The 26,948-nt window shown below is 36.7% G+C and overlaps 2 protein-coding genes across 5 annotated transcripts in view; one reads left to right on the top strand and one right to left on the bottom strand.

Annotated features, from left to right (window-relative positions):
• LOC143912007 (uncharacterized) overlaps positions 1 to 26,888 on the bottom strand; it is a 92,686-nt gene extending 65,798 nt beyond the window's left edge. For 2 of the 4 annotated variants that reach the window (XM_077431118.1, XM_077431131.1), the window contains exon 1: positions 23,403 to 26,835. In XM_077431118.1, the coding sequence (XP_077287244.1) occupies positions 23,403 to 26,404 (3,002 nt within the window). In that variant the 5' untranslated portion in view covers positions 26,405 to 26,835. Of the gene's footprint in view, positions 1 to 23,402 lie in introns of all 4 variants that reach the window. The other 2 variants (XM_077431142.1, XM_077431126.1) reach the window with 2 other exon arrangements.
• LOC143912339 (uncharacterized) overlaps positions 1 to 26,948 on the top strand; it is a 976,232-nt gene that overhangs the window by 36,827 nt on the left and 912,457 nt on the right. The gene's annotated exons all lie outside the window — the stretch shown is intronic.

Below are 26,948 nucleotides of genomic sequence, written 5' to 3'. Positions count from 1 at the left end.
TCGCCTCTGACATAGAAAAGACAGCCTTCAAAAAAGTATCGGTCACCACGGTTAAACGTCGGCTGATGGAAGTGAAGCTGGGAGGGCGCATAGCAGTAAGAAAACCATTATTAAGAAGAAATAATAAAGCGAAAAGACTAGCTTGGGCTCTTCAGCATCGTAATTGGTCAATTGAAGATTGGTCAAAAGTGATTTGGTCCGATGAATCGAAGTTTGAATTGTTCGGTTCGAAAAGACGAGTTTACGTCCGGCGCACTCCCCAAGAAAAAATGATGCCAGACTGTGTGCTGCCAACAATCAAGCATGGTGGTGGATCCATAATGATATGGGGATGTTTCTCAAGAGCTGGAGTTGGGAATTTAATCAAAATTGATGGAATTTTAAAAAAAGAAGGGTATTTGAAAATTTTAAAAGAACAAGTTTTGCCGTGCGGCCGGAACTTATGTGGGCATGATTTTATATTCCAACAAGATAATGACCCAAAACATAAATCAAAGCTATGCATGGACTTCTTACAACAAGAAGAAGAAAAAAATAATTTAAAAATCATGAACTGGCCTCCTCAATCCCCCGATTTAAACCCAATAGAACTTTTGTGGGACGAATTGGACAGACGAACCAGAATCCATCGCTCAACATCCATAAATAAGTTTTGGAATCATCTACAGGAAAGTTGGAAGTCCATACCTCCCATCACACTTCAAAATTTAATAAATAGAATGCCGAGACTATGTGCAGCAGTGATTAAAAGTAAGGGTGGGTTTTTTGACGAAAGTTCAGTTTGACGTTTTTATTTTTTTATAATTTTATGTTTATTAATTGTTGTAATATCTTTATTTATTTTAATAAATGCGTATTTTTTGAACATAACTGAGTTTATATTTTTTAAATTGGTCCAAAATTGTGTAAAATATGCTCCAAAAACACTTTGGTCTTAAACATATGGACGGTAGTGTAGCTAGATCATAATATTATAATTTTTGACATAGTAAAATACTTATTTTACGAAATAAACATTAACTATTAAAAAAAATATAGTAAGAATTGATTTTTAAACGTTTTTTACATGTTTTAAAGATGTGTTAATAGCTTAAACATCAATGAATGATCACAATATGTCTCGAATATTAATGATACTACATACATGTATACAAAAAACATTTTTGTATACAATATACAAACTTCTGTTTAGGCAGACGAAAAGTTGAGAAAACGAGTCTCGGGATATTGTTAGTTGGTAGAACGGAGCGCACCGAGTTAGTCTGCATGTTGAAGTTTTGGCACTCTTGTTTTAGAACAACAATAAATTCAAACAAAACACTCAATGAGTACGTTACCGTTTACTACTGTTTTATAAAATGAGGATTCAATATGATATACATATTAACACTAATTGAAAAATCTCAATAGCCGAAAATTATTTCACCGGTGGAGATAAAAACCGGGATAAAATTCACTGAGTGTTGAGAAACTTTAATATTCATCATGCGAGTTTTTTTAACGATAAGTACATGTGTCTCCATCGCCAGTGTGTAATCATCGTATGTACTGAAGGTTGAAAGTGTTAAGAAAAGAAGCGAGGATCTTCGTTTTAATAGCATTTCCGCTATGTGAAGGTTAAAGGTCCAGCAGCAGGATAGATGAATATTGTGTAACGGCAGGATGACGATGATAACGATCTGCGGACCTGAGATGAATATCATCGTCCATCCATCTCGAGTACGAAGACCTGGACACTTTTTTGTGCGATAACGAGGCGATATTAAATGTAATTTGAGGCAGTGCCGTCTCGCGAAGTGACGGAAAAAATTATAATGAGGCACAGAAAAAACTCGAAATGTCCCATCGCAGAATTCAATTAAATTATTTACGAGCACTCAATTTTAATCAAAAATTCTGGAAAAAATATTGAAACAAATAAACCTATTGATGAAAACGAATTGAATGGAAGAAGTATGTATATAAACGAAACAATATTAGTTTGTAGAATAATATGATGGTTAGCACGGACAAAAAATGCATTAAAATAAGATAAATTAGTATGAAAACTAATGACGAAAAATGAAAGAAAAATAAACTGAAACATCAACAGAAAATAAATGAGATTATGTAAAAATATATTCGAGTGTTATTTTTAAATTTACGCTCGAGTAATAGATTGCCGAAAGATAATCTCGCAAATATACTTCGACTATTAAACGTCAGATTATTTGGCAGGTGTATTGAAAGAACATCATAATAATAGTACACATCGTAACGTATACTACACACGATAGTGGGTCTCTTCAGTGTTTAGAAAACGATTACTCAGATAATAATAATGCGTATCGCTGTTCATTCATTTTATTGAGCATTTAATTACAGCTTATGTCAAAAAGTTGATATTCAAATCAATTTGTGTTCTATCTGAAAGGTAAGAAGGGGTTAAAAGGAAATTTAGATTTGTTTTGTGTTCTAAGAAAAGGGCTTCGAACCGGAACTGAACCGAAAACCGTTATTTTTTACGAGATTTTTATTATCATTAAAACAAAATATTCGCGCAATAATATTTGCGCAGTTTTCTGTACGCCGAATTTTCGTGCGCCGGTAGATCCACGCACGCAATTTTCGTAGCGGCGGTTATCCTGGTAGCGATTCACTTTTGCGATGTAATCACCGAACCGAAATAAATATGCTGTTGGTTTTCATTTGAAATATGTGTGTCAAATTCAAGACGCAAAGAAATCTTTCTTGATCGTTTGACGCATTTCATAATTAAAATATATAATTTAAAAAATTTACGGCTAGAGTCCAGTGGCGTGCGCTGAAATTCTCTCTCTTTTTGTCGTACAGCCTTACTTAATGTGCACGAACGGGATACAAGAGGAACAGGCTGTTCCTCTTGTATCCCGTTCGTGCACATTAAGTAAGGCTGTACGACAAACAGAGAGAGAATTTCAGCGCACGCCACTGGGCTATACCATCTGGTGCAGTATAACCATTTGTTTCGGAACGTGGGACCGGGCTATCATATATGTTCCATAAAAAGCTCTAAATTATGGTAGTAAACATCTTAAAAATCAATCAATCGGAACTGAACCGAAAATTCAAAAAACTGTTACATACTGTGTAAACTGAAAAAAAGCGGTTATTTAAATTATTATTTATTTAAAATTTAATTTATTTTTTCGAGGTAAGCCAGTTATCAATAGAATTTTTGTTATTAATCCACAAGAATAGTCGAAATATGATTTTTATAAGTGGAATTTTATTTAATTCTCATATAAAGATAATTAAATATATTATCCCTATTAATTCAATTCAGATTCGTGTAAATACGAGTAAACACTAGTACGAGCTTTTTGCTGGAAATTTTACCGATTTAAAACTAAGCACACTTCCAATTAACCCTTTTAAACGGAAACAAAAAATAGTGTGGTCAGAACACTATCTCAATAAACATTTTCAATAGAAAAAACTCGATATAAAATAGTATTAACAGTGGATTCCAATATTCATTTTGAACAGGAAATTGACAGATTTTGAGACATCGACCGAACAACACCAAGATATAGAAAAATCGCGCGATTTATAAAACATATATATCTCCGAATCTCGATAGAAAAAACGCTCTAAATGACTTAATATTCCATTATCCTTTAGAAATATGGGGAGCCAATCACTACCAATTATTTGGTACGTATTCGCGTATCTTCGGAACTCATCGGCTTTCGTCGGCAATCGGCTTTCGTTCGAATTGATTCCTGATTTCTGTTTTGGCTCCGTTTCCGATTAAATATTACTATACGTATTGTGAAATTATTTTTAATCATGTATCAATAGGCAGTTTTTACTTTTTTTTTTCATATTAAACAATTAAATATAAATATTAAATTAAATATATTTGAAAAAAATACGACAGCGTGCAGATTTGAATACAAGACTGAGACATTTCTTTTAATTTTGTTTTATTTAATAACTTAATATGTACCCATATTAATATTATTATTTACCCATACGATGATATTTCATCGGGTACAACCCTAGTTATACATATACACGAAAACAAAAATATATTATACAAAAATATATTAAACAAAAATATATTAAGTGATATTCAAACGTATGTACATATAATGATAAAAAAATGAATAAAAACCACATTGTATAATCGATTAAAAAATAACGCTTTCATATAAGCCAACGAAACCGTTGACGACCTTCGACGTAACAAGTCCCATCACTTATTTATTGTGTGAATTCCAATGACAAGTTTGGTCATACAAGTTGCACTGTAAATGTAGAATTATTTTAGTTATCTGTGCAATTAATATTATATATGTATGAATTTAATTTGCGAGATTCTCGATAAGTGACGTTTTATTAAATAATTAATTTGGCAACTTAACAAAATACAGGGATTGGGTTATGTACCACAAACATTTTCCGAGTTTGTCGGAAGTAAATGGAACAGCTGTATACATACATATGTATATACTTCAGTTATAGTTATTGTAAGTAACGATAACGTGTTATCGTAAATCAAAAAGAATTTCAATTATTTTGATAGCACAAGCGCGCAAAAGTAAGATAGCTAAAACAGTTAACATATTGTAAACTAATACATCATCGAAGATTTGGAATTAAATACATGTAATTGTGAACATGCTTAGTATTAGGATTGATGAATGCAAATGCGTGTACGTTGCGACGATTGCAATCGCAAAAATGAGCGTTTGCCACTTTTTTGCCTGGGTCGTTTACGTTTGAACGACCCTGTCAAATTTCAATTAGCCAAATGCGCAGATGGACGTAGGAAAAACCTCATGTATTTTCGCGGGCGCCAGTCGTGAAAAATATTTTCGTAATGAATAGTTCAGTTGTGTTCAAGGAAAAATGGTACAAAATAACGCGTCGTTGTTGAGCACATCTAGAAGCAAGGCCGATTTTTTCGAATTAAAAAATAATAATAGCTATAAATAAACAAAAATAATACGAAGAAATCTAACTATAGATGTCAAGCACCATGCATATAATATATTACAATATAATGTACATAGGTGTACTGTTTTCTCATCGCAAAGGCATATTTTGAAAATTCTATTGATCGGGTTTTAATATATAAGAAAAAAATAAGTGTAGGTACATTGAAACTGTATTAATTACCAATAACACTGTTCGACACGAAAAATGGTTCAGAGACGAGATATGACTTTTCTTATAGAATTATGGCCAGTAAACACGAATCTGGTAATAAAAGATGTTGATTGGCTCGAGATTCAGAGATGTGTTTTTTAAATCGCGCGATTTTTCTATATCTTCGTGTTGTTCGGTCGATGTCTCAAAATCTGTCAATTTCCTGTTCAAAATGAATATTGAAATATATAGTCGGGTATTTTATCTTTCATTTGTAGTACTTTTCAGCTTTCAAATCTCTCTAAGTAGACATATTTCGACTATTCGTTTATTTTATCGAGGTGAGCCAGTTATCAATACGCCTTCATGGGATAAAATATTTTGATACGAAATAGAGTATGTATGTTCATTTACGTACATAAATACGTTAATTATGAGCGGGATCTTTTTGCGTAATAAATGCAAGTGAAAAAAGTAACTTTTACCACTGTTGAATTGAATGGGAAGGGGCGGTAGAAAGCCCCGTTTGGATAGCTAGCTGTCATAGCTTCAATCTGACACAAGATTCCGATGTAATTTAATGATTTAACTCCCCTAGCTTCATGTCCGAGAAATTGGCTTACTTTAATGTTAGGCAAACCCTGTATGTCGGTAAAATATCAAGAGTGGTTCGAAATCAGAACAAAATTTTTTGACAGGCCAGAATGTCACTGAACTAACAGATTGAAGATAATAAAAAGTTTGTAATAAATCAATAAGTATTGTTCATTTATCAGACAAAATGCAGTTCTTTTTGGCTCCAACCCAGACATGGGAATTTGAATTTCTACTGATAAATTAACATGACTACTGATAACTAGTCACCGGAGCCTGAGGGGGCCGTGTATTGTTCAAAGGTTGTAAATGCATTGTTAAAGGTTTGCCGAACAATGGATAGCACTGTGACTATCCTACCTCTACTGATAACAGTATTGTTGGAATGATTTTCTCATATTATTTGTCATGCTGAATTTTAAGATGTCGGTAGTAAACAACAAATTATTATTGATATTAGAAGAGGAAAAAAAGCGAGACAAAGTCTTTGAAAGCAAAGAATAGGTGAATATTGAAACAAAAACAGGTATCACTATATTTAACTTTTAATACGTTTATTATTATAGTAAAAGGAAGACAGTGATTTTAAAATCGATAAAAAAAATTGAAATATCCCGCAAGCAAAATCGTTACACTTTTGAAAAGGAGACAATTTGTCGTTTCTTTTTTATTTTCATCATGCCCTCAAAAATTAGAGATTCCATTACTCAAGTATTCAATTACTAAATTGATAAGTCAACTAATCAAATTAAACTTTATTGCCTGTATACATATTTCTCCTTATCATTTAGGTAAGCATTGTAAAAAATCCCTTTCAACATTCAATCACGCTTGTGTTTGATACTCATTGATAAAAAAAAAAAATAGATACATACATACATACATACATACGATGAAATGGATTTTCAGAGAATACAACACCGATCGACCTCTAATCAAACGTACACTTTTTCGAAGCCGATTTGTAATATTTATAGACGCCGGCCTCATTTCGATGTATTGTACGTATGACTAATGCGATTATCTGCATTTTTATGCAGCAACAAAAGCCGTCGTTCGCATTTCCAAAAATGTACACTGCAAACTCGCCTTGCAAATGCATAAAGACCTCCGACTCGTTCGTTAGATCAATGGAAATTAAAGAATCGAAAGTAAACATTGAAAACTATTTATAGATTATGTTTTACGATACACACACGTTGAGATAACCCTGGTCTACTATCGGTTATTAGATATTTAATATGTACGTATTGAAAAATACACGCACACATGTGTACTTATTCTCAATGGTCACTCCAAGTGCCTACGTACCAATTTTTTTCAAGAACGCATATTTATCTTCCTTATGAAAGGTCAATGCGTTCGTTAACGATGAAAGATGTCACGGTTCCTCAAATAAAAATATATAGGAAACTGTCAAAACTTTTTCAATTGAACACGCAATAAACAGCAAATCAATTAAAAAAAAACAATACACCGTGGTAAAAGGGCAGCTTTTTACTTAATCTGTAATTTTTTATTAAATACATTTAATAAAAAAAAAACAAATGAATATTTACTATTAGATTGTTTTACCATGTTTAAGCTGTTTATATAATATTACAAATACCGAGCGAAGCCGGGTGAAACCACTAGTGTATAAAAATAACCTACTTTGAAATTTATATAATTTTAGATAGTTTTTTAGAAATTTTAAAAATATCTTACATAAATATACATTGAGCGTATCCGATATTTTTTGGCTGCAGCCATAGATACATCTATGGCTGCAGCGCATACTTTTTCGTTAATAACACTGAGCAAAATCACGTTTTTGAGTTACCAGAGCGGAGACTAACCAATCTTTACTAAGTTTGACCCACTGAATTCGAATATGATTTTTGTTGGTTGGTGATCGTTTACGATATATGAGCGTTAAAAAAAAGGCGCGGTTTTTACACTTTTTTGGCTTTTGCGGTCTTTAACTCAAAGTGGTGGGACTCTCGAGACGGCAAACGAGAGTCCCACCACACGCGCGTAAGCGACGGACTTGTCATCTCGCTTGCACAAACGCTTGTGTTATACGCATACGGGAACTTAATGAGTCTTTCTTACGCAAAAACCGCTCGAGTTAGTACGTTTAGATAAAAAAAAAATATTGGGATAGAAAACCAATCCTTATAAACGTGGTGAAATAAAAAAAGTGGGCAAATAAACGCAAAATAGAACGGAGAAAAAATCCGTAAAAAAAATATATTGTTGACTCTTAAAATTCACTAGACAATTAATTATAAGTTTTTTAAAACAATAAAAAATCACAATCAATAATTCAGAATTATCAAAAAAAAAAAAAAAATTATCAGCATCCTTCTGTTTGTCCACATTTCAACGGCTTGCAGCTTTTTTTTACATATGGCAACTGTCAGAGTCCATGATTCTGTCCCATACAAAAGAACGCTAAAAACGTAGCATCGTTCTAAACGTATATACTGAGATCAAGTGAGGTTAGGACATTTTTCAGATTTAAGAACTCAGCTTTTGCTTGCTCCACTCTAAAGGTCTGACCACACTTGGTGACAGTGCGCTGCAGCGACGCAGCGCACCACATCAAAATTGGTACAAATGGCAACTTTGACGCGCAGTTTCGCGCCACTCGTAGTACCTTCTATTTCATACAATTTTATACAAACAATATTTGGCAGCGCTGCGTCGCTGCAGTGCAGTGCCACCTAGTCCGGTCTAAGCATAACGCGAATTTCCTGATTACTTTCACACGTTTCACGCAAATAGTACCCAAGATTTCTGAAATTATTGACTCTATCCACCACGTTGTTGTCAATTTTCAAAGAGTAATCTGTATTATGAGTCGACTTAGACCCGGGCCATACCGAGTAACCTTGTCGGCCGACTAGTCGCGCCACCAGAAAAAGTGTATGGAAATTAGGGTTTCTGTATTCCCGGACTTTTTCAATTCCCGGGACACGGGACGGATTCCGGGACACATAAAAAAGCCTTTTTTTTTCAAAACAATATATTTTTTATTAATAAAAAAAAAATTTATTTATTTACAAATTTCTTTTTTAAAGTCGAGGTTATTTTTCTTTACGTTATTTTGCATATTTTTCTTTGATAACTCCTTATTTAATTCTTCATTCATCGTCAAACACATAATTGTTTCATCTCCATCCGAATCTACAGTTTCTACCATTGTGGAATCGTCAATACAAGAAGGATATACTCGCTTCATAATAGTTTCACCATAGGATATATGTACATTCGCTTTTATTACAACATGTAAAGAATGTTTTGTTCGGTATACCGAACAAAACATTTTTTATAAAATTAGAAAAAATTTTATAAAATTAGAATTATTTAAATTTTGTGTTAAAAAAACAGTTTCAGGCTCTTATTTCTTCGACTTTAATTTTCAATTCTCGGAATAATTCATCAGTAAGGTCAAGTCCTTCAGTATTGAGATTTTCCAAAAATAGAATTACAAGAAACGATTTTAACCAAACGCACAGAACCATTATGCTTATAAAACTTCCACGTTGGGGAATGCGCTGTACTTACTGCTAAACAACAAACCTTTGAGAATATTTTACGATTATTTTTTGTATTTGATTTATTATTTCCTTTCGTGCAATCGTGAAAATATTGTATATTTTCAAGATTTTTTTAAATTCAATTCCCGGGATTCGAGATAAGAATTCCCGGGACACGGGACAACAAAAATTCCGTGAATTCCCGGGAATGTCTGTCCCGGGTCGACCCAGTCAGAAACCCTAATGGAAATATGAGCGACCAAGAAGTTCACGAGTGTGACACCCCATTTAACTGCATATGTACGTACTAGTGCTTCCAATCCCGGAAGGTTACTTTAGCACCGGGATCGCGGAGCTGGGAATTTCCTATCCCGGGATCCCGGTGCTAGCACCGGGATTAAATGTATAAGAAAAAAAAAGTTCAATTGCATGTTTTCATATTTCAAAAACGTTCAATTGCATTCTGCAAACTCTCCCGATGTTTCACGCAAAAAATACTCCCATATTGGCGTTCTTATTTTGAGAGTTTGGCTACATTCTTTAAATTTTCGGGTCGAATCCATAGATTTCTAAGAGTAAATAATTATAACACAATAAATAAATTAAAAAACATCACTTTGAATCCGCCGTGATAGATTGTACCGTCTAGTAATTATTCATCGAAACAATCCACCTAAAATAAAAATTGCAATTACATACATTGACTTTATTAAAAAAAATCGGATGTGACCAACCCACGACTTTATCTATGTATTTGAGGAATATAAAAAGGATAAAAAACAAAATTCGATAATCAAACATATGTACATATGTATGTACATACACGTTCACAAATACCAGCTATGAGCATTTTATATAATTGAACACAAATGTAGGGAAACTTGCACAAGACAAAAGTTCTACTTTTGATTTCTGAGAAAAACATAAAAAACCTTGAATCTCTAGAGTAAAAGTACTACTTTCGATTTAGGAAAAAATATTTAAAAAAAATTGGGGTATAATATTAATAATTTCTATTACAAGTAAAAAAAATCTGTCCTATTTGATTAACGGTTTGGCAGATAATTGAATTCAAAAACTTAAAATAAGAGAACACCTATAAAGGTAGGTACCATTTCCACTTAACTTGAAAATTTGAAAAAAAATTACGTCGTATCGATAAGAATTTTAGTAACCGATACTAAGTTTCAGTTCGATTGGACGAACGGTGTTCAAAAAATCCCCAAAATACACTGACACACAATACACAGTTTTCTAAATCATGAAAAGGTGATCAGTGATCGATTCTGCGTTCGAATCAGACAAAATATGCATCAAATATCATTGCGGTTGAGCACAATATCTGCGACACAATACAGGGCGTTCATACCATTTCATGGAAACGGCAAGCCGGCGTCGAAACGGTTAGAGCAAACAAATGGACTATGACTGTCATTGCTCATCCCACCATTGTTCATTATATAATGTTGTTTTATGTTTTTTCCATGTTTTTTATAAAAATAATATTTTTAAAGAAATTTCTGCCAGCACCGTAATCCCGGTATTCAGACTAGTTTCAGCACCGGGATTCACGGTACCAGAAAACACCGGGATCCCGGGATTGGAAGCCTTAGTACGTACATACATTGATCTGGTCGCTTTCAATCAAGTCGTTCGGCGAATATCATCCACTTTGTTTTTCTAAAATTCAATGTTAGCCCCGATCTGGAGCTATGCACGGCAATTGCTAATAAGGAGAATACTTTATTTCCGAAAATCTAAATGAGCATCAATTTTTAATGAAACCGATGGAATGGAAATGGAAAAACAACGTGGATGATGAAACGTGCGGACGCGGGACGTATCTTTATATATTTTTATTTGTCTTCTCTATAACGCGTTAGTACGCAGCATATTAGAGTCCGGATCCTTAATTTGGAATCCTAGGGAGGTAACACACTCCCTACAGATTTAACGAATACAAAGAAAGTTTCTTTGGTTTTTGTACATGAGAGTTTGGCTACTATCCCCTACTATTTTCAAGTGCATTTGTTCAGGGAGCTGTGGGCTATGAATCCCTATCTTCTCGTCAAAATTTGGTGCTGGTATCTCACTTATGTAAATTGTTGAGAGGTGAGATTGACAACCCTTCGGTGCTTCAAGAGATAAAAATATGGGCCCCCATAACTTCCGCGAGTCCTGTCCTTTGTTCCAGGAAGTCAGGACGAGAACTAGGCTGATTCACCCATTGCTCAGTAAAATAAAATATCCATAGGATCGCAGATATATGTATATGGCCGCTGTTAAATTTGAGGCGAGAGTCACTGCGCTAGGCCGAAGGCCAGATCGGAAACATCACGGAAAACGAGCGTCCGTCCATACTGCAATCCAGCTTCAACGGAGGATCTCGCCCGACACCGTCGATCAGAAAACCGCCTGAGAGATTCGTTCCCAGACAAATTCACCGGAAGGGAAGAAGCTTTCATATTTGGACGTAGCATTTCACTTTTACGTCTTCGGTGGATTTATTTGTGGATTAGACGTGTAGAACACACGCGCGACCGACTGGCCGGCTTCTGCAAGATCAATGCACCTGCGCGACCGATGCGCAAATCGCGATTCGTTGCAAAACGATTACGCGTCGGACACGCACTCTCTCGGAACAGTCCAAGTACATTGTGCATTGAATGTAGTGCGTGGTACTCGTTTTGGGTCTCGCCGGGGGAGACTCCCTTTAACGGGGACATGTGGCGTTCGGCCGTCTAGACGGGCAAGGAAAGGAAGAGAGAAAGCGGCCTCAGTGTATAATTAACTGTCCTCATGCAGTTTGGCATTGGACGCGTTCAAGCGAATCGGTCACCGACACCGAACGACGAGGCCGTCTGCTCTTGCTGTTGCATTGCCGATGCTGTTGATATGCACAAGCAGCCACTGTCAAATATGCATAACATTACAGTTATTAAACACGACTCATTTAGCTCGATCGAAGGTTGATAAGGGTTGATGAGTGACGTTGTGCAATTTGTATATTAGCCAGCAGTTCAGTGGTTGCGTTAATGTCAACCTCTGAGAGAATTAAAGCCTTGGGTTGATCTCGAATGAAAAATAATTTATTCGGTATTTCTGTGCATAGTACTGCTGGTCAGATTTGAAACACAGAGGCGCACAGTCAATCAGAGTCAAGTGGTCGAAGAGACGCGGGGAAGTGGGGGGGTGGAGCGTTTGACATGTGCGACGTCAGGCCGAGCGACGGGAGCGTACACACATCCACAAAGACACACACACACACACACAGTCATTCAATATTTCGAACGGGAGAACGGTTTGGATCGGTGAGCGTGCACACACTAAACTTTTTACGACTAATACGTGCACGCGCGCGCCTATAAATTACTTTATACATATATATTACCTTATAATATATAACTTTATTTTAATTCGTGTAGAAATTACTTTCCGAAGCCACCCGTTGAAATCAACGGGCTTTTTACTCCAACGGTATTTTTTTAGGATAAACATTTCTTTTCCACTCATTTCGGCCTTCGACACAGTCAATATTTATTACAGTATCACCCGTCTCCAGCTCCCATATGGCAACCTGTGGTGGCTATATGGGAGCTAGATACAGGTGATACTGTTAGAAATATTGACTGTTTCGAAGGCCCCATTAAGATAGACTTTAATCTGTCCAAAGGTATATAATTATAATCAAATGGAGAAGATTAAACAGGGGAAATGAATCGATAATTACGAGGAACGTTGTGTGGTGCATTTGTTTTTATAAAATTCGATAAAAATGTCGACATTTTTATCGACAACTTTGTAACAGGGAAGGTCTTGGCATTGAAGTTCAAAACGATTAGACCACAAGTATTATCATCAAATGCAAACCAAATAATCATCTGGGTTTAAGTTTAATCAAGGGAGAAAGAAGCACACAATTGGGTGAAAGATTACCACTTCCTGCACAAAAGAACAAAAACGCAGCAAAAACAAAGGGGCAAGACCGATCGTGAATAGTTATCGACGACTCAGATGAAATCTAATATCGAGTCTATGAAAATCATAATGCAATATGATGGTCAAGCAGTTCGACGAGTTTTCTACTGCATAGAAAGGTAGAGAGCACGTCGTAAAACATCCACACGGCTAACTATCGTTTATGATTCATACACACACACACACACACACACAGAGAGAGAGAGAGAGATTATTCTAAAGAAAATATTGGCACAGATTAATCACTTCAGATTTCGCATCGAAATAATCTAATAGTTCGATCGATGAATCACACACGAGCGGGTGGAGATTGCGTACGAGACGATTCTTGAACTTTAAGTTCAATGCCATATTAAATCGATTCGATCGCTATAACTGAGAAAAGCGTTGCAATGCTGCGAATTGCGATAGAGACGCAAAATCGCCGAGAAGCGCAATTATGAATTAAAACTGCGTACAAAGTATTAGACCACGTGACACCCGATGCGACGTCACAAATGCGTCTAAATGTATGTTTAACAATTAACGATAATACGTACAGACGATTTTTTTCACCAATTCAATGTCACGAGTGGTTATTGTGTACACAAAATATTATATTTTCTGGGAAAAAAGCAGATTATGCCGATTATTATTGCGGTTGCAGAAAACAATAGCTAAGAGGAATGTAGTGGGAAAACCTTCAAAAGTGTATAAATACGATGAGTTACGGATTTTTCATGGTTACAATTCACAGACATAATGGCCACGGCGAAATGTCAACATTCGTACGAGACAATCACGCGAATTTCCTGAAACGTCGTATAATATATTTGAAGTAAATTAATAGTTTCAGCGTAGTACACGAATCAATATTTCACCGATCGTGCATATCGAGACGGTGTTGAAATGTCATATCATTGTTACCGAAAATGTCAATACGAAAGAAATACATACGTATTTTTTAATTTCAGTTGGGGGTCTAATTTTTACAGGAAATGTCATGGGGCAGCAATTTAGAAATGTATATAATTTTCTGTCGAGTAAACGTACGACAAATTGACTAGTCGTGCCTGGTTCCAAAAGTTCACTTTATGAAATTTGCACGAACCAAGACGATAACCGTAACAGTATTAAAAATAAATGCTGTTACGTATTTATTTATTGACAAAATTTGTCTTTTGTATTGAAATAATTAAAAAAAATCAATTCAAACTTATGACGGGTTGTAAAGAGTAGAATTTAATATCAAATTGAATATATTATGAATATAATTTATTATCACCTAATTGTATTTAGATTATAAAAGAGCAAACAGCTAGCTCTTTTATTATTATTATGATTCGTTTTGTTAATTCAAAATTATTATTTTTGGAACGATTATTATTAAGTTTATAAAGAATCGCATAAATTAAGAACACCATTTGTTCTAACGAGACACTTCCAAAGACTAAAAAATTATAAACAAAAATACCAAACGCCTGATATGGCGATTCAAATTTATGTTTTTCCATAAGTAGGTATTATTAAAAAAAATGAAAAAAAAAACAGTGGAAGAAAAACTGAACAAGATTTAATTTCCAATTCCTGTTTACGGATTTTCACTTAATTTTAGATGTTATTTGGTATTAAGGTCGAACGTTTAGATACGAAATTTCAGTTCAAGAGATCGAAATTTTTTGGAGAAAAAACATAAAGCCTCGATTCTCGGGAGTACAAACATGACTTATGGTTGAGGGTCAGAATATTTTGAAAACATTAATAACAATTTTTCGTATCTATACATGTAAATTTTTTTAACCGAATCCGACCTTTAAAGGGGTATTCTAGTATAAAGGCATGAATTGTAGGTATTTTTTTAGGTGAAATAAAAAAAACTAAAAATATTTTTAATAGCCATTATTTTACCAAATATTTATTAATGTTTGAAGAATACACAAAAAAAAAAAATCAAAGGAAAAAATTCAAAATTCAAAAAGTTACAGGCTGATGAAGTGAGGGGTCTCAAAAAATGGCGCGCCCTGGTTGACACGATTGCAACCCTCCTAGTAATCTGATAGCAAAAAAACAAATTAATTCTTAATCCAAACAAATCAGTTTTTTTACCTATGACCCGTGGGTCAGACATTGACACAAGAAGGCTTTTTGAATGGGTTGAAACGTGAAAAAATTAAAAATTACTAATAACGTTGAAAGGGAAGTGTACCGGTCTTGACATTTTTAAAGAATTTAATAATACATTTAAAGAAATGGATAACAACTTAGAGAAAATTGTTTTTGTAACAACAGACGTATAAAAATTATATGCATGCATACATATAATTTTGTCACATGAGGGAATTAATTCAAATTAGTACTCCATTAATATAAATTTTTGACGTTTACCCTAATTTTTTGCTCTTAGCTTGTAAAAGCATAGTAAAATAAAAAGAAAACGTCAACGTTTTTGGAGGATTAACAGTTAAACTTTTCTGTTAACAAATATTTGGATTTCCAAAGTATTAGTATTCTTTTTACCCCCCCCCCCCCCCTTAAAAGACTTCACTGACTTAGTCACCCACGGGCTAGTTCTAAAAAAAAATTTGACCCACTTCTAAAAAAAGGTTTGCCATCCCTGGTCTTTTAACGATATATTTATGTATTTAATTTTTAATTTGGGGGCATTCGTTTACCAAGTAAAAATGCGATTTTCAATGCGTATCATCGTTGAGCAGTCATTCATTGACAAATTTACTTTACCAATGAAAATTATTTAAATTTTCTACACAAAACACTCACAAAGAGCCAAGACAATCGCAAGACAAGTGCCGAGAATGGAGCTCAAAGGGTTAAATACTGACCCACGGCGCTTATCTGGCGGCTTGCGGTTCTTCAACCGCAAATGAATGAACTCAAAGCAGGCTAAGAATAACATTTTATGAGTTGATAATTGCTGAACCAACCTCGACTAGAAAAGGCCAACCGAAGTTCGCTTCTTGAAAGTAAACATACATAGAAAGAGGGAGGATGCAAAAAAAATACCAATAAATTTTAGCATTTCCCATCAAGTGACATCGCCCAGTTGAGTTAGTGACGTCAAAAATTGAGATAAACACAGCTGAAAAGCAACGTGCAATCGTATAAAACGTGACGCGTTATGCCACTATTAGCGCTAGCCACACTAAAAAATTGCACATGGACGCACGCACGAAAATTAAGGCGAGTGGAGGTTGCTCTTTGAGAATTATTTCCAGTTAAAAAATTGACAGACCGAATTCCGTTGAAAATTTCAAACGGTTTCGAAAATTCGAGCAGATGACGAATCCGTCAAAATGCGAGTGTCAGCTGAATGCGTCACTTTTTGAACCCGTTTCAAATATGCTAGTATATATTTATATGTATATATGAGTTTGTATAAAATATATGATTTTATAGAAGTTCATACAAAATACTAATACATGTTTATAAAAAATGCAAAGATGTAAAAAAATGTATTAAAATGATCAGTTCATAAGAATCAATGGTACGCGGACGGTTGTGCAAGTGTGCGGGGTCAGCGCGAGGGTGGAGAGTAAGAGGGCGATGCGAATTGACCGCAAGGGGTATGCATGTTGAAACCGTTAGCGAAATTAGCGACAATAGCCTCGAGTGTGATTCATGTATGAATTGCTTTGTAAAACCACCCCTTAAAAATGCAACGAGCACAACAATAGAATGAGATATTTACAAATATCGCCTACTGATACGGTAAACGGATTATTTCGAACATTGCGATCGCGTACACGACAATGGTTGCCACAAAAATTTCTAATACGGAATATCGTGTGGCTTTTGATGGATGGAATTTTCGGGTGCCAGATGTTCCATGATCGAGATTTTAGTGACGTGTGCGAGATTGCTTTGTGCGGATTAGCAGATCTGGGGCAGAGAAAGAGCGGAGCCCGACCACGAAAATTTGTTGTGCTCCATTGCTTCGATATATATTTTTTAATTATAATTTCATTCAAAATTTGATGGTTTATAACCCTGGTATCGTCTGACATGTGGCGCATCATGTAGTTTAGTTATATTATTTGTATTTAATTATATATCCATGTATTCATTTTTATGATACATATTAAATATTTCAATAATAAAAAAATATCTATAAATAAACTTTTTTTATCACATACTTACATACATATAGCTATATAAATTAAATAAATAAAGCTGATAAATAATATGATTCCTATTAAATTATTCGGAGCACGGAGAAAAGCTGGAGCAAATACCTGGGTGTCGGAGCGGAGCAACTCAAAAAAGTGGTTGCTCCAGATCTCTGAATAATCACCGAACCACTGATACAGATCTTATTTGTACACCCTTGAATATGACAGGTTTAAATTACGTAAAATACACTATTGTCTAATTTGATCGTATCCGAAAAGTCCATCATCAAAATATTAAAAAGCGAAATCAAAAGACAATTAATTAAGGTAAAGGCGCCCAATATAATGAATAAAAATATGAAAATGTTGACGAATTAGGGCGAAAACACAGCGATGAACGTGGTACATGGTTTTTTTTTGATAGTTTTAAACGTGCGAAAAAAATGTGACGTGCCTTGCACAGATTCATGACACCCCCCCCCCCCCCGAGTGTTTTCGGTAAAATTGTATCCTTGCTTGGCAGTGATTGATAACGGTGTATTTCAAAAAATGGAGGACACCCCCCCCCCCACAGCGAGGAGCCCAGCACACGACGTGCCGTTCTTCCCTGTGTGATTTCGCCCGTACTCTTGCACCTATTTATGTATATAGTTTGCTTTAATTATCTAAATAAAAAGAAATTATACATAAATAATATGTAAATGTCAATTAATAATGCTTTCAACATGTTAGTCATCGCAAATTAACGAATCACGACTACTTAGTCAGTCAATCCCACCAATATGTATTATGCAATTTTAAGCGAGTCCCGTACACAAATTACACATGATTGATCGACATAAACATTAGTATTGTAAATATAATACAGACCCCTTTCCTCATAATTTAATATAAATAAGTTGCCATATTCGATATCACACACATTGAGGTGTGATTTTTTTTAAATGAAATTTGTGACGATTCTATAAATGTAAAATGTTAGCATTAGACACGTATGCGCGAAAATATTTGTGTACTTAAAAGCATGTCACACGTTTAAAAAGGAATTAACGTGCTTATTGCTGGTGAACGTTAATCAAATGTGTAAATATAAAAATTTGAATTCAATATAAATATATATATATATATATATATATATATATATATATATATATATATATATATATATATATATATATGCATTCTTCAATCCGATGATATTTCATTGGACACTTATAAAAATGTATGCGCGTACGAGTGAATATCATCGAAACAAAGTGATTTCCAAAAGATAATATCGACACGTTTCGATGAAGGTTATTTTAAAAGAATTCATAAGCATTCAAATCGACGATTTGATATAAAAATGTTCACAGCTGTTACAAAAGTGTTACAATCCAACTGATTGAATTGTCATATAATCAGTGAAGAAAAATTACAGTAACAATGGGTTTTTTGAACTGAACAATTTGCCAATAAGGTTGGGCAAGGAAATTGATTCATTCCAATGATTGAACATGACGTCGGGCTTAACTTTGAATTATTCATTGCACATTTATGCGGAATAAGACTCTAAATAAGTGATGGGCGGCATACATGAATGCTCGCACACACACATGAGAATGAGTCTCGTATTCAATCGAGCTCAATGTATGAATGTACACTACCGTCCATATGTTTAAGACCAAACCTATAACTCGATTTCTAATGTCCATTAAAATAATTTAGCGTAAAATAGTTCAAAGAAATGGGTATCATTTGTTTCCTACACCCTTGGATTTAATTTGAGCAAAAAAGCAGGGATTATTTAATTGGTTTGTTGTTTTTTTTTTATATAAGGGTTCAAAATGGGCTCAAAGACACCGCGTGACGAATCGACACATGTTGCAATTCGACAACTCTACTATACGCAGTTTATGTTACGAACTTTTTTTATTATTTTATCCTGCTGATATGACATCGAAGCAGTTCAAAATAATAAACCCTAAATGAATTTGGTTCAGTTTAATCTGATCAGTCAGACTTTGAAGTCGTATTAGCGAAAAATATATAATACATAAAGAGGATAAAAATTTTTGAGTGGGAAAAAATAAAAATCTCACCATGGAAACTCGAGGAGCCATTATTGCTCTTTACAAACAGCAAAAAACCCAACGATATATCGCCGAAAATCTGAATATTTCGAAGACTGCAGTACAACAGACGATAAAAAAATTCCAAAATTCTAACATTATGGATTTATCAAAATCAGGACGTCCCAGAATCACAACACAAGCATTGGATCAACAAATTATATTATTGAGCAAGCGAAATAGAAGGATAACGGCACCAGAAATCGCCTCTGAGATAGAAAACACAGCCTTCAAAAAAGTATCGGTCACCACGGTTAAACGTCGGCTGATGGAAGCGAAGCTTGGAGGGCGCATAGCAGTAAGAAAACCAATATTAAGAAGAAATGATAAAGCGAAAAGACTAGCTTGGGCTATTCAGCATCGTAATTGGTCAATTGAAGATTGGTCAAAAGTGATTTGGTCCGATGAATCGAAGTTTGAATTGTTCGGTTCGAAAATACGAGTTTACGTCCGGCGCACTCCCCAAGAAAAAATGATGCCACACTGTGTGCTGCCAACAATCAAGCATGGTGGTGGATCCATAATGATATGGGGATGTTTCTCAAGAGCTGGAGTTGGGAATTTAATCAAAATTGATGGAATTTTAAAAAAAGAAAGGTATTTGAAAATTTTAAAAGAACAAGTTTTGCCATGCGGCCGGAACTTATGTGGGCATGATTTTATATTCCAACAAGATAATGACCCAAAACATAAATCAAAGCTATGTATGGACTTCTTACGACAAGAAAAAAATAATTTAAATCATGAACTGGCCTCCTCAATCCCCCGATTTAAACCCAATAGAACTTTTGTGGGACGAATTGGACAGACGAACCAGAATCCATCGCTCAACATCCATAAATAAGTTTTGGAATCATCTACAGGAAAGTTGGAAGTCCATACCTCCCATCACACTTCAAAATTTAATAAATAGAATGCCGAGACTATGTGCAGCAGTGATTAAAAGTAAGGGTGGGTTTTTTGACGAAAGTTCAGTTTGACGTTTTTATTTTTTTATAATTTTATGTTTATTAATTGTTGTAATATCTTTATTTATTTTAATAAATGCGTATTTTTTTAACATAACTGAGTTTATATTTTTTAAATTGGTCCAAAATTATGTAAAATATGCTCCAAAAACACTTTGGTCTTAAACATATGGACGGTAGTGTACATATGTACGTATGTATGTAGAAGAAAATTATCATGCCATTTTATTGAGATCAAATAGTAAACTGAAAATCTGAATCATATAAATGCTTGAGAAAAAATCGGACATGACCAACCCATGACTTTACACACGTATGTATTTATTTGAGAAATATAAAAAAGTATCTAATTCGATAATGACGCACATATACTAGCCATGAGAACGTTTTCGTTTTAGCGCTTATGTTTTACTAAATATCCAAAATTTAACTCAAACATTTTGGATATTTAGTAAAACAAAAGTTCTTCTTCTGGTTTTCCGATTTTGTCCACAATTTTTGTATCACTATAAAGATTATAAACATAAAATATCAAGAAGATAAAAATAATTGAAAAGATGAAAATAGAATAATGATATAAAAAAATTACTACTTCCGGTTTATGAAGTCTACCCAAAACCTTATCAACTTTAAGTTAGTACATAAAGAAGACAAATATAAACTTTCAGCTCGATACGTTCAGTAGTGTGAAAAAAAATCGTGTGGTAACACAACATTTTTGAGTTTTCTAAGAAAAAGTTCAAAATAAAATAATGAAATATTGTTGAAAAGAATTTCTACTTCCGGTTTAGGAATTCTAACCAAAACCGTGTCAACTCAAAGTTAGTACAAAGATAATACATACAAATTTTCAGCTCGATACGTTTAGTACTGTGGTAAAAGTTGTGAAATCACAACATTTTTGACTTTTCTGAGGAAAAAATCGCATTTTCGGTTATCAAATATGTTATTTTTTCTTTACATGATAATGATATAAGGATTATACTGGGATTTTCTCTTGAAGAGCAGGCACATTTAAGGGTCTAAAAAAACAATGGAAGAAAAGACGAGCAAGAGTTAACCGCCACATCCGATTGAAATATGAATATCAAATTTTAGATCAATATACCGAAAAGTTTCAGAGAAAAGCATAAAAAAAACTTCAATTCCCTTAGAGTGAAAGTGGTAAAAGTACTACTTTAGGTTGAGGTAAAAATATTTAAAAAATACCAGTGTATAAAATTCATCATACATATAACATGTAAAAAAGTTTCAGCCTGTTGAGCAGTTTAGGAAATAATTTAACTCAAAAACTTAGAGGTACACTTTGGGTCAAACTAAAATTTAAAAAAAATAATTGGCATTGTAACGGTAAACATTTCAGTAACAGATACTAACATCCATTGTTACCCCATACCTTATTACATATGTAGATAAAACATTATTAATTTTGATTCAAAATAAATAACAAAAATAAAACTGTATTTTCATTAGTGATGAAAATAAATCTAATTGCTGTCACAATGAAACATAAATTTTATATATTTTTTTAAGAATAGAAATATGATTTGGCAATGAATCTAAGATGCCAAGTGATACCATAATTTACTGCTGAACGTTTTACTGGTTATTTGGCTTGCTGTAACTGGCATACATAAACATACACAATATATGTACATATAATAAATATATACTTCCACATAAGCTAGTAATACAATTTACAATTGCTCGATATTTTAAAAATACATACTAATGACAAAAAATAGAATATTTTTAGATTTCATTGAAACTATAGAGCAGGTGATGGTTATACTTTATTCAAATAACGCAGGCATTTAGAAGAACGTACATATGTACATATTTAAATCTAAAAATAACAAAACGTGTTTGAGAAATGTTATCATAGATATGTAGAAGAAAAATTTCCTCGTTCCCATCCCTAAGTATGTGTTTAAAATAAACAAATATTTCATATGCATTAATGATTCTTTGTAATATTACGTACAAGCGATGAGATATCTAATTGCGATAAAACGGTGATTTGTAAATATTTAGTCACACTATTAGTCGAAGAAACATACGAAACAGTTAATTGAATTTTCAATTTTTGATGAGATTTTTGAAAATAAAAACTACATACAACATTAATAGGTGTAATTATTTTTTAAATAATCAGAAAGAAAATGTGATCAAAACGTTGAATTGAAACATTCATATATGTATGTAAATGTAAGCACTTAGTATTGCCTAATGGAACCAACCAACACGAGTAATTCTTCGACTTAATTCCTATTTTGTACAATGTAAATAAATAAATTTTATATAAGTTTACTTTCGTATTGTACAAAATAAAATTCTGATGCGATTCGTTGGGAATATGAATGTATAGATTAAACGATATTGAATGAAAAATGTCTTTCATTTAATTCAAATTTTATTTTAATTAAATGTTATTAAATAAATATGTATTTTGATTGCGGAAAGTGATTTTTATACAAAAATGTACAATAAACTCATTTTGTACAAAATTTTTTTAAATGAAAAATCTAGACATTTCTGACAGGTAAGAGTTTGGATAAGAATCCAAATCGAATAAAATTCATTTGAATCGATTGAATTTTAAATTGTTTCATAATTTCATTACACAAATCAAATAATATGAAATTTCAATTCAACAACAAATCATACCATATCCTAAAATACATAAACTTAATCTGAAGAGGCAATGTGTCATGTTCCGATAAAGTCTACAGAAACGGTTGAATGAAAACGAAAACTGTATTATAATAATAATCAAACGAATAGTATGGATTGATAGGAATATCCTTGACAACACCGGTGATGTGTCTCTGTAAAGATGATTTTCATAAAAATTGAATATTCTCTCAAAACAAATACCCGGAATGAGTAAACATACTCATCCGAAATAATAAAAAAAAAAAGAAAATCTTGAAATTCAAATGCCAAATGAGTCTGTGGAATATGTACAATGAAATAATATTACAGATGATGCAACATAGATGTTACCTTTCACTGTCTTCGTTGCTCTGCACCATCTGCATGTCTTCTTTGCCGTCGTTGGAATCGGCCTGAGCTCCGTCAGACGCTGGCGTACCACCACCACTCTCGTTAGTCACATCACTCACGGGTAGACCGACATTGCTATTCACCAAACTGTTAACTACATGAGACACAACGGCACTGACTGGGCTGCCAAAGTTTTGATTGTCGATAGTGGTCGCAGGATTCGGAACATAGTTTATAGTGGAGCTGACGGGCAGCGACACGACCGGAGAGTTGGTCCCGGACATGGCGGGCTGTGACACGGCAGCCGTACTCGTGCAAACATTCTGCTGACTGAGATGAATGTCCATCTGATTGTTGACTGAATTCTGCATGCCCATCGTGGTCGTCATATTCGTCTGCGACATGGCCGGCAGCACGTTTTGCTGCATCGATCCTACCACACCCTGAGAATTGAACCCGCCGATGGGCATGTTCATTTGTCCGTGGATATTCGTCTGCGTCTGCACTACACTCGTCGGAACGTTGTGAACCGACGTCGTCTGCATCGGCGCCGAAAGGTTCTGTTGCATCGGCATGGAGATATTTTGACCGTGCGAGACCACACTTTGATTCATAGTCTGTTGATTCGAAGCGACCATGTTTTGAATCATCGGTTGAGTCTGTTGTTGGACAACGTTCGCCATCGACACTTGGGGAAGCTGTTGAGGCATAGACTGACCCTGTTGTACCTGCTGCACCGGGACATTTTGAATGTTCGACATGCCCGTTTGACTGACTACGCCTTGTTGATTGGGAACTTGTTGATTGCCAATCCCCTGCTGGTTCGGTATCACATGGGGCATCGTCATCTGTCCCTGTTGAGATAAATGCGACGGTTGAGTTTGTTGACCTGCCGATGCGGCGACCTGTTGGTTCATCATCGTCTGTTGAGGATTCATGTGTTGACCCATCGGCATCTGTTGGTTGACGTTAGACGGTTGCATATACATGGGATCGGACACCGGCATTTGCATATTTGACTGATTGCCGTCCATCGACATGGGAATGTTTTGAGTGCCCTGGGTCATCATCTGTATGGCACCCTGTTGCATATTTTGAGATTGATTCATAGAATGCATGTTGACATTCTGTTGATTGGCCATACCTTGTAAGTTAGACGGAAGGGTCGCACCCTGCTGCAGAGTGTTAGGCATTCCACTATTCTGTTGAGAATTCACAATATTAGCCATGACTTCTTGCGTCAGGCTCTGTCCTTGTTGATTCAATTGGGTCTGTTGATAGTATTGGGGTACGGTATGTTGAGATTGGACCAACGGTTGAGATACCTGGTTCTGCTGTCCCATGTGTTGACTCTGAGCGTTCATCGGTTGAATCATGCTCTGAGGATTCGTCGACTGTTGAACATTCTGAGTGTTATAATGCTGTGCGGACTGCTGTAACTGCGGATGCATAGGATGATTCTGTTGCACTTGTCCCTGTTGCTGGTTGACTTGCCCCGATTGAGACGTCATCTGATGCATCTGCCCCTGCCCGTGCATCTGAGACATATTCTGCCCCTGATTGTTGATTTGAATCTGCTGCATGTGCGTCTGCAACTGATGCGACTGTTGCGGTTGCATTTGATGCATTTGATTCTGCGGCGGCAAGTGTTGCATTTGCGACTGTTGATTTTGCATCTGTTGATTCTGAATGTGCTGAGGCATCGCCTGCATTTGGGGCTGTTGATGCATCAACTGTTGATTTTGCTGATTGGACATCTGCTGCATCTGTATCTGTTGCATTTGAGCCTGCGGGGCGGACATCGCCTGCATCTGAGATTGGTTTTGCATCGGCTGCATTTGAATGGGTTGAATGGGAATCTGAGGCGGATTGTGCATGTGCTGTTGGATCTGCTGCTGAGGCATCTGCTGGATGGGCTGATGTATGGGGATCGGTTGATGCAACGGAAGGGTTTGTTGTAATTGGTGAGCGGGGAAACTTTGCGCGGGCATAGAGTGCGAGTGCGAGTGGGTGGGAATCTGGTGCGTGGGGAGTGGATGCTGTTGAACGGCTACGGGGGGTTGAGATAGAGGAACGTCCGGGGGCGAGAGCGCCGGAGTCGGGTTGGGGTTCGCGGAATTGGATGGTGGCACTTGAGATTGTGCGGGAGAGGCGACGGGCACTTCGTGGGACGATTCGTCGTGGTTTTCGACGGGGTCTTCGGCCACGTCGTTGGGTTGAGCGGAATGGTCGAGATAGTCCATGCAGGTCCAGCGGCCCCGACGGAACGGTTCGGTGCTCTCGATCTTGACGACCTTGAAGCGCTCGTTGCGCACGGTCTCGTGCATGTCCGACTTGGCGGGCTGCGGCTGGGCGTCCTGGTTGGCGGTCGAAGAGGGTGGTTGTTGTTGTTGTTGTTGTTGGTTGTTGGTTGTCGGTTCCTGGCCGACTATGGCGAGGCCGTACTGAGCGCTGGTGGGGATGACGGGGGCGCACCCCAGCGAAGCGCTCGACGCGTTGTAGAACACCTCGTCCTTGGAGAAGGTGTCCTCGGAAAAGGAGGGGGTCTCGTTGTCGAGGTCCGTGACGCGCGAGATCTCGTCCGTGTGCGACTCGTCCAAGTCGTCGGCCGAGTCGTCCCCCGCGTCCTGGGGGCGCGCGCCCACCGTCACGCTCGTGATCTGAAACGAGGAGATCTTGCGGGCGGGGTGGGGGTGCGGGTGTGGGTGCGAGTGAGGGTGCGGGTGCGCGTGACCGTGAGGGTCCGGAAGTCGCAGCGACTCGCTGGTGGTGCGATGCACGGCGTTCGCTTTGGCCTTGCCCGCGTTGCTGTTGGGGTTGGGGTTGGGGTTGGGGTTGGCGCTGGGGTTGGCGCTGGGGTTGGCGCTGACGTTGGCGTTGACGTTTGCGTTGGAGTTGGCGTTGGCGTTGGCGTTGGCGTTGGCGTTGGCGCTGGCGCTGACAGTTTTGTTGTGCGGCGGAGGCGCCGGAGCGGGGGCGGAAGGCGCGGACGCGTCGGCCATCTCACGTCACCGTCACCGCTGTCATACTCTGCCCGGCTGTCGGCAGACCACCGGTGTCGGCCGGTGACTCCAAATAGGAGTCCGAGTCCGAGTCGGAGTCCAAGTCGGAGTCAGAGCCACGATCGGACGCTGGTCGCTGGTCGCCGGTCGCTGGTCGCTGGTCGCCGGTCGCCGGTCGCCGGTCGCGAGTCGCGGCGGTCGCGGTCGCAGACTCGAGTGCGAGGGGCGGGGGCGGGGGCGGGGGCGAGGGGCGGAGGGCGAGGGGCACGGCACGAGAGGAGCGACCAGAGCCAGAGGCTGCGCCAGTGCGCCAGTGCGCCAGTGCGCCCCGCACCAACCACCAACCCACCGAAACGACTACGACCACCACCACCACCACCACCACTACCACTACCACTACTACCACCACTGCCGCCACCACCACCGCACCACACTACACCACACCACACCACACCACACCACACCGCGCAACACACACAGCAACAACTACAAACACACTCTCGCTGCCGTATGTGCCGTATACGCCACACACACACCGACACGC

Source organism: Arctopsyche grandis, chromosome 1 (genome assembly GCF_051622035.1).
Source record: "Arctopsyche grandis isolate Sample6627 chromosome 1, ASM5162203v2, whole genome shotgun sequence".
Classification (NCBI taxonomy): domain Eukaryota; kingdom Metazoa; phylum Arthropoda; class Insecta; order Trichoptera; family Hydropsychidae; genus Arctopsyche; species Arctopsyche grandis.
This window is presented reverse-complemented; position numbering and strand designations above follow the sequence as displayed.